Consider the following 8,713-nt stretch of genomic DNA (forward strand, 5'->3'; position numbering starts at 1 on the left):
GCTCTGGTCACAAAATGGAAGCTCTTTCCCGAGGAGGTAGGTGTGAGGTAAGCTGTCTTTCCTTCTTTCCCTCAGAAACTGTGCATGAAGTGGCCCTGAAGGACAAGGAGCCAGACACACAGGATGCAGATGAAGTGAAGGTGAGTGGGGAAGGTGTAGGGGACTGCTGGGGCTTGGCAGGGCTGTGCTGGCCCTCTCCAAGCTGGTGTCAGGGAGGCTGGCCTTGAGCATGGGGTGGGGTTGTTTGCAGAAGGCCCTGGAGGTGCAGATGGAGAGTCACCGGGAGGCCCATCACCGGCAGCTGGCCCGGCTCCGGGATGAGATCAATGAGAAGCAGAAGACCATCGATGAGCTCAAAGAGTAAGAATCCCCCTGGACAACCCCGGCCTCCAACGATCCTTTCCCTTGCTATGCTCACACACGCTCCATCTTGGCCCAGCGTCTGATTTGCTCCCTTCCACATGCCCCTGCCACAGTGATGCCACAACTTTGTCGCCCAGCTCCCAAGAGGCATGGGAGTGAGAACTGGTCCCCTCTCCTTGAGCCCTTGTGACTGAATGGCTCAGGGTTCCTCACTCTGTGATGGAAACAGCGGCCGGCATCTGCCTCTGGTATCCGGAGGTAGACGCATCAGTCCAGACTGGACCCATTGGTACCAGAAGGAAGATGTTTGCAGAGCTGGTCTTCCCTTTCCTGGTCACTGACATCTCTCTGTCCTCTCCGATGCCTCCTTGCCCTGTGCAGCCTGAATCAGAAGCTCCAGTTAGAGCTAGAGAAGCTGCAGGCTGACTACGAGAAACTGAAGAACGAAGAGCATGAGAAGAGCAGCAAACTCCAGGAGCTGACGTGAGTAATGGGTATCTGCCTGCAAACCCGCCGCTGCACAGGTGCAGCTGCTACTCACACACACCTGCAGAGGCAGGGTGCGGTGCAGATGTGCAGATGGTGGCCATGAGAGTCATATGATGGGGTGGGGAAGGGGAAATGAGACTTTCAGAAATGACCTCTACTGAATATTAGCTGCCACGGATGTTTGTGATGTTCTCTTGAGTGTGAAAGGCAGGTTACAAAACGGTGTGAATGGTAGGGTCCCATAAAGTTTCTGTGGGATAGACATGCAGAGAAGTAAGAGTCTGGAGGGGGTGGGGCCGCCTGGGTGGCTCAGTGGGTTGAATGTCACACTCTTGATTCTGGCTGGGGTCATAATCTCACAGTTTGTGAGTTCAAGCCCCGTGAGCTGAGAGTGCAGAACCTGCTTGGGATTCTCTCCCTCCCCACCCCCAGCTGGTGCTCTCTCCCTTTCAAAATAAATAAATAAACTTAATAAAAGAAGAAGAAGAAGTAAGAGTCTGGAAAGACGGACACCAAAATGTTAATGGTGGTTTGATCTGTGAGTAGTAGAATTATGGGCTTTTTATGAAATTCATCTTACTTTTTTTTTCTAATATCTACACAGTGAGTGTGGGTAATTTGTATATAAATAATAATAAAGTATAGATCAAAGGAATGGAGAGAGAGGAGAAAGGGAGAAGGTACTGTTCTGAGAAACTTGTGTTTCCTTCTTCCCCCCAGATTTCTGTACGAGCGACATGAACAATCCAAGCAGGACCTCAAGGGTCTGGAAGAGACAGTTGTAAGTGGTTTCTCTGTACCAAATTAACAGGGTGAGGTGGGGACTTCATTTTTTTCTCCTGATTTCTTCATAACCCCATTCCTTATGCAATCAGTCTGTGGTATAATCAGGACACATCTTTTCCTAAAGGATGAGTGATTCACCTGACCAAATAGACTGAAGGTTCCAATAATTTTGAAGTGGAAAGGTTGACCTAGTATTTGGCTATCTCCAATTTTTCATTTTTTTTCCAGGCCCGGGAACTCCAGACCCTCCACAACCTTCGCAAACTGTTCGTTCAAGACGTCACGACTCGAGTCAAGAAAGTGAGTGCCTTCCCAGGACTTTTCACAGCCCCCATACTCTCCTCCTGTCCTCAGCTTTCTCTAACCCCCCACCGTCTTTCATCAGAGTGCAGAAATGGAGCCCGAGGACAGTGGGGGGATTCACTCCCAAAAGCAGAAGATTTCCTTTCTTGAGAACAACCTGGAACAGCTTACAAAAGTTCACAAACAGGTAAAAGAGGGGGCGGGGTGAAGAGAACTCCTGAGGCCAGGTGCCCAGGAGACCCAAATCCTCCGAGGTCCTTTGGATTTAGGAAAATCTACTTACATGTCTTCCTTACTTTTCTCTTTTACTTTTCCTACCAATCCCTTCTTTATAGCATGTTTGGTTCCACTTTTACCTTGTTCTTTGTTCCATGCCTGTTCTCCCTTCTCAGAGCTCCCAGCCTGCCTCTGCTCAGAGTGAAATTCCCCAGGCCTATGGACTTGGAGGGAGAGGTTGAAACTGCTAGAGGCTTCAGAGGCACGGGGCCATAGTGCCATACAAGGGATACTGGTCAGAGATAGGAAGCAATGAGACAAGACAGAAGCCAGGGAAACTGGGCTTTCTCTCATGGAGAGAAAGCCATCTGCCTAGGCCTGGGGCAGGCGTGCAGGGTAATTAAAGGATGTCCTCCAGATGGCCCAACCACCCCCTGGTCGGGGGCCGGTTGAAACTCCTGTGTATTAAGTTGCTGCCTCTCTGTCCCCCTCCTTGCTGCTGCGGTTCCTTAGGTGGATGACTGGGTTTCAAAGGTATGGGGTGGGGAGGCAGAGGAGGCAGTCCAGAGGAGTCAGGACAGGAAATGTTTGGTGCAGACAGAGCAGGAGCACCCTCCCTAGCGTCAAATATCTGAGCCTTGAAGGCAGGCGTGCAGTGTGTCAACTGGCTCTTCTAACTGATTCATAAAACTGATTCTAATCTATACTTCATTCCCTTCTTTCAATCCACCTTAACATCTGATTTAAACTCATATTCTCAGGGCACCTGGGTGGCTCAGTCAGTTAAGCATCCGATTTCCGCTCAGGTCATGATCTCACGGTTCCTGCAGTCCAGCCCCGCATCGGGCTCTTGTGCTGTCAGCGCAGAGCCTGCTTCGGATCCTCTGTCCCCCTTTCTCTCTGCCTCTCCCCAACTTGCACTCTCTCTCTCAAATTTAATGAAAATTTAAAAAAAACTCATATTCTCACTAAATTGGAGCTTAAATTTCTCAGTTCAGTGCCTAGAGTATTTAGCAAATATTCAGTACATCCTTTTTTTAAAAAACATATATAATGAAAGGAAAAATCCCAGAACTGTGGCCCAGTTTTATTTGGGCCTGCAGAGGGCTACACTATCATTTTCCCCCTTTGTTTATTATAAAGCAGTATAACAATGTAACAACATTACAGAAAAGTTGAAAGTCAAGGGAAGAAACATTTGTAATCAGTTCCACCATCCTATTTTCATGTCTGTGTGTTCGCTTTCCTTCTCTGTCCAAATGGATGTCCTATTGCTTATTTTTTCCCAAAATTTTTATTGTGGTGAAATACACATAAAGTTTCCCACCATAATTACTTTAGGGTCCGTGGTATTAAATGCATTCATATTCGTACTGTTGTGCAACATTACCACCATCCTTACCAATCCCTGTCTTCTTGCAAAACTGCACCTCTATACCTATTAATAACGGTAACTCCCATTTCCCCTGCCTCCCAGCCCCTGGCAACCATCATCCTTCTTCTTTCTGTCTCTATGATTTTGTCTCCTTTAAGTACCTCCTGTAAGTGGAATCACACTGGATTTGTGCTTTCGTCACTGGCTTATTACACTTCGCATAATGTCCTGTAGGCTAGCACATTGTGACATGTGTCAGGACACAGGCTGTTTCCTCTTTCCTCATTGAACCATCTGCCTCTGCTCTTACGTCCCAGAGACCAAAAACTACTCACCTGTAGAATGAAGGACTCCTCATAATGCCCTACCTCAGCAGACACAAGACTAGAAAGGAAAATGAGAGAGATGCAGAAACTTCTCAGCGAACAGAATCTTAATCTTAAGAACAGACTCTTAAATAGGCAGCGCTGCAGCCCTATTACTCATGAAGCTAAACTATTGCCACAGCAAAGCATTGTTTATAATCTTGAAATTGTCCAGAGTGAAAGAGGCACGGAAGTGTTCCCAGCTCTGCCCTTTCTCCCCGGGCTCCCTGCTATACTCGTTTACCTGGGATCTTCCAAGGCTGACTCCTGCAGTCTGTAGGGCCCCCTGTTATTGTCTGAAACCCTGTAAAAAGATCAGCAAGTCTCGTCTGGCTGCAAGGGGGTTGCCCCCACTCTCTAGCTTAATTTAAATAGGGGAGGGGCAGCCCAGGAAACCCTTGAACTCGAAGGTAATAGCACAAATGTTTGTGAGACCTCAAACATTTTCTTTCCTTCCTGTGGGGTGCTGTGTGTCTGTGTGGGGGCCGGCGGTGAGGTGGGGCTCCCATATTACAGCTTCTGCTCTTGCTCTGCACCGCACCTCCCCTGCGCTCAATGCCATATCCACCTTCCAGACTGCTTCTGTGCTCTTGCTGCCCCGCCCGCCGCATGCCTACAAAGCCATCTCTGGGAGACGGGTGTCTCATCCCCATGGTTGCCCTGGGGCTGTTGGTCTGGCACAAGCTGTGAGGTATTAGGGGGCGGATATCTAGGCCACGAAAAGACAGGACAGGGCACTGTCACAAGAGTCCTGGGCTACAGTGGGGTTGGCATGTTTTGCTGCTCAGAAAAGAATGTGAATTTTTAATGCCTGACCACTGTTTGCTCAGGGAGAAGGAAAGAACTGGCCAGAGGAGCAGTTAGGTAAAGGGAACGAGGACTTTCAAGGAGACAGTGTGGTCTCCGTCTTCTCTGACTTGATTTTTCTTTATTCTCTCTCCCCGCCCTGCATTCTCATGCTCCACTGCTGGCTCTCTTTTGGGTCACTGGCTTTGCCTCCGGCCCCTTCCCTTGGGCTTACCCCACAGCTGGTACGTGACAATGCAGATCTGCGTTGTGAGCTTCCTAAATTGGAAAAACGACTTAGGGCTACGGCTGAGAGAGTTAAGGCCCTGGAGGGTGCACTGAAGGAGGCCAAGGAGGGCGCCATGAAGGACAAGCGCCGGTACCAGCAAGAGGTGGACCGCATCAAGGAGGCCGTTCGGTATAAGAGCTCTGGCAAGCGGGGCCATTCTGCTCAGATTGGTGAGTGTCAGTGGGTGGCAGCCGATAGGGTGGGATTACCACTGGGGGAGATCAGCAAATTCCTAAGCGTTGAGCAACTAGATAGTTGCTTTTTACCCTACCCTCACACCATCCCCAAAATGTGTAACAGTGAATGTGAATTATGAACAACTCTGTTCAGCTCCAGCTAAATGACTTCAGGGACCAGGGCAGCTGCAGGGTGACAGCCTCCTCATGGTCATTTTCCTTCCCTTACCACAGCCAAACCTGTCCGGCCCGGCCACTACCCAGCATCTTCACCCACCAACCCCTACGGCACCCGGAGCCCTGAGTGCATCAGTTACACCAACAGCCTCTTCCAGAACTACCAGAATTTGTACCTGCAGGCTGCACCTAGCTCCACCTCCGACATGTAGTGAGTGGCCATGGGCATGGGTTGCAGTCCCAACCCAAGGCTCTCTGCACTCTGTAAGGCATAAGGTTGGGTCAATAGGGGGACACTTAATTCTTTTCCTAAGAATTAGGAAACCTTTCTCAATTCCACACCTATAGTTAGAAGGTGGGCATTGCCTTCTGAGCCAGTGGCCGTGTGGTTGTCCTCTGGTCTCTGGGGATGGGACGCTCCATCACTGAGGGGATTACTGGTCCTCTGAACAGTGGAGGAAGGGTGTCAGAGGCTGCATCTCTCTCCTCTGTTCCATCCAGCTTTGCAAACTCCTGTACCAGCAGTGGGGCCACATCTTCCGGAGGTCCCTTGGCTTCCTACCAGAAGGCCAACATGGACAATGGTGAGTGAAAAAGATGGGTGACCAGGTGACCTTTGGGATTCCCAGGGCAAGTTGAAAAGTGTGAGAAGTAAGTGACCCTGGACGTACAGCTTGAACACTGCCCATCACTTCAGGGTCTTGGACTCTTCGAAGTGGATTCTTCCTATTGCTGTGCCTGTCCCCACCCTCCCCTGCCTTTCCGCTCCTCCACTCCTTCAGGAGAGGTCAGGGAGATCTTTCTCAAACAAAATAATCATGCAGCTTGGGGTCATTGAGAATAGAGTGCCACAGACCCAGGTGGCTGCTATATTCCAAAGAGTCTTACTTTTTTCTCTAAGGGGTTAGGATGAGAGAGGGTTTGGGGAAACTGCTTCTAACACTCAGTCTCTTTTCTTCTCCTAATCCTGTGTTCTCAATGATGATCTCTTCAGGAAATGCCACAGATATCAATGACAACAGGTACACCAGTCCCCACTGCTGCTGAGTTCTCTAGGCGGGGCCAGAAGAAATGGTTGTTTCCCTCGTGCCCTACTTGGAGGTTCCCTAGAGCCTTCAGGGAAAGGAGGAGGAAATGAGAACCGTGTTATCCTGAAGATCTACTCATCCCCTGCCTCTTGGTGCAGAGAGCATATCCCCCGCCCAATCCCATCCGTGGCCCCTCCCCACTCCATTACGGGGGCGGTGGGGGGGGGGGAGTGCCATGGCCATCTGATGACCTGGGTTTCTCCCCTTCCTTTGGGAACTCTGTGACCTTGGGCGAGTCATCTCCATCTCTCTAGCCTTGATTTTCCTTGTATTCCTGTAACCCCCGAATAGTCCTTGCCTTTTGTTATCTCATAGGGATGCTAGGAGAGCAAAGTGACAGGAATGTTTTCCTTTATTGGAGCTGACCACGCTGGGTCTCTTCCTCCAGGAGTGACCTGCCATGCGGCTATGAGGCTGAGGACCAGGCCAAGCTGTTCCCTCTCCACCAAGAGACGGCAGCCAGCTAATCTCCCTCATGGACTGCCACATACCTGCACTTTCAGGTAGCTTCCCGCTGCTTTCTCTGACCAGCCTCGGGTTGCCTCCTGTCTTGCCCTCAGCCTCTTTGTTTCTCCTGCTTTTTTATCATCTCAAAACTTTTAATATATAGTTTTCCCTCAGCTCCTGCTTTCCCTTCGTAGGGGCTATAGGGGTGCTGGCCCACGGGCTGTGGACACTGACCTCCCCTCCTCCCTTAAGCTTTCCTTCTGGCTATAGTAATAACCACAGTACTGCATTTCTGCCACTAGGGGTCGCTGCCACATGTCAAAAACAGGGAGGGAGGCTGGTGCTCATCTAGAGCCATGCCCTGGTCAGGGAATGTAGTAGATATAAAAAGACCTTGAGAGATCATCTCAACTCCCTCTCTTCCTCCGCCTTGAAATAATTTTGGATGGATAGGTATCTTCTGAACTAAGACACCTCCAGTAAAGGAGATGTTTGCTTTATTCCTACACCTGTATCCCATACACCTCGTATCTGTTTATGTCACCAGTAAGCTTTAGGAAATGCCCCAGGAAGGCTAACTTTTTGTCTCTATACTGCAGTGTCGGCACTCCCCGCTCACCTTGCTCAGTGGAGGTAGAAAATAGCTGTGTTCCCCCTCTGAGCCCCCTTATTCTCCACCTCTGTCCCCAGGTCCTCTTTTCCAGCAGCTCAGGCACCTTCCTGGTTCCTGTGTGTCACCAGGCTTCTTACTTGCCTTAGGGCCCAGAACTGGACACTAGGAGCCTGCCTTACTGTCCTCTTTGGAGAACCAGAAACGAGACAATATGGCCAGTCTCTTACTGGGCTGCATCCAAGCCAAGCCCACTGCGGGGGCTTTCCAGGACAGGAAGCCAGGCACAGTCAGGCAGAAAGACATGAGGAGCAAAGAAGTAGGAATGGGGAAGAAGGATGAAGGTCTGGGGTAGAGGAGCGGGGGCTGGGAGAGTGCTGTCTGGTTGTTGGTGTTAAAGGGACAAGACTGTGAATCAAAGTTTGTACAAATGCCACTCTGTTCCTGTTGAGTGGTTGGGCTGCAAGGTAGTTCCTCACAACCTCTTTCTCTTTCTTCCCCAGTTTCTAAGAGGGACTGAGGCCTCTTCTCTCAGCATGCTGCAAACCTGTGGTCTCTGATACTAACAACTCCCTCCCCAGCCCTTGTTGTTTGACTGTACTGTTTGATGTCTACTCTTACTCTGTATCTCTTTGTACTCTGTATCTATATATCAAAAGCTGCTGCTATGTCTCTCCCTTCTGTCTTACTCTCTAAGTATCTAATGATGTATTTAGCAATTTCTAAGCATAGTATACCCTCCTCCTCGTTTGGGGTAATAGGGAGGAGGGTGGATGTTTTCTTCTCTCAAACACGCGTCTCTCACACTGAGTGGTGTTAGTCACGGAGATGGTAAAAGGAAAAATGGGAGCTAGAGGGCTGTGATCCTTCTCTCTCTCTCTTCTCTCTCTCTCTTTCTCTCTCTCTCACACACACATGCGCACACGCACGCACACAAAGCCTTAAGCAGAAGAATGTCTTAGCATCATAAGAAGATACAGAAATAGACTCTTCCTCCCTCCTCTTTCACATATAGCACAGAGGAGGGTAAAATGGAAGGCCTGCTAAATTACATGTAGGATTTTATTCATATCCCCCTCACCTGAACCGAGGGAGTCTGGGTGTGCAACTCTACCCTCCAAAGTGTACCTTTTGCCTCCCTCTTCCTTCCCCTGACCCCCCCTGCCCCGATGACTGAGGACATGGATTGTTCAAGGGACTATTTCCCTTTCTCCTCAAAACTCCTTTTGATATACTCTGCCCC

The 8,713-nt window shown here is 49.7% G+C and overlaps 1 protein-coding gene across 4 annotated transcripts in view; it reads left to right on the top strand.

Moving 5' to 3' along the window:
- KIF5A (kinesin family member 5A) overlaps positions 1 to 8,146 on the top strand; it is a 30,733-nt gene extending 22,587 nt beyond the window's left edge. For 2 of the 4 annotated variants that reach the window (XM_039256158.1, XM_039256156.1), the window contains 13 exons: positions 76 to 140; positions 251 to 360; positions 745 to 846; positions 1,573 to 1,633; positions 1,867 to 1,938; positions 2,024 to 2,128; positions 2,671 to 2,691; positions 4,926 to 5,142; positions 5,383 to 5,536; positions 5,827 to 5,909; positions 6,320 to 6,347; positions 6,802 to 6,916; positions 7,974 to 8,146. In XM_039256158.1, the coding sequence (XP_039112089.1) occupies positions 76 to 140; positions 251 to 360; positions 745 to 846; positions 1,573 to 1,633; positions 1,867 to 1,938; positions 2,024 to 2,128; positions 2,671 to 2,691; positions 4,926 to 5,142; positions 5,383 to 5,536; positions 5,827 to 5,909; positions 6,320 to 6,347; positions 6,802 to 6,880 (1,097 nt within the window). In that variant the 3' untranslated portion in view covers positions 6,881 to 6,916; positions 7,974 to 8,146. The remainder of the gene's footprint in view (positions 1 to 75; positions 141 to 250; positions 361 to 744; positions 847 to 1,572; positions 1,634 to 1,866; positions 1,939 to 2,023; positions 2,129 to 2,670; positions 2,692 to 4,925; positions 5,143 to 5,382; positions 5,537 to 5,826; positions 5,910 to 6,319; positions 6,348 to 6,801; positions 6,917 to 7,973) is intronic. The other 2 variants (XM_039256159.1, XM_039256155.1) reach the window with 1 other exon arrangement.
- Positions 8,147 to 8,713: the final 567 nt, after the last annotated feature.

The sequence above is a fragment of the Hyaena hyaena genome, unplaced genomic scaffold (assembly GCF_003009895.1).
Source record: "Hyaena hyaena isolate Hyena2069 unplaced genomic scaffold, ASM300989v1 scaffold_560, whole genome shotgun sequence".
Lineage (NCBI taxonomy): Eukaryota > Metazoa > Chordata > Mammalia > Carnivora > Hyaenidae > Hyaena > Hyaena hyaena.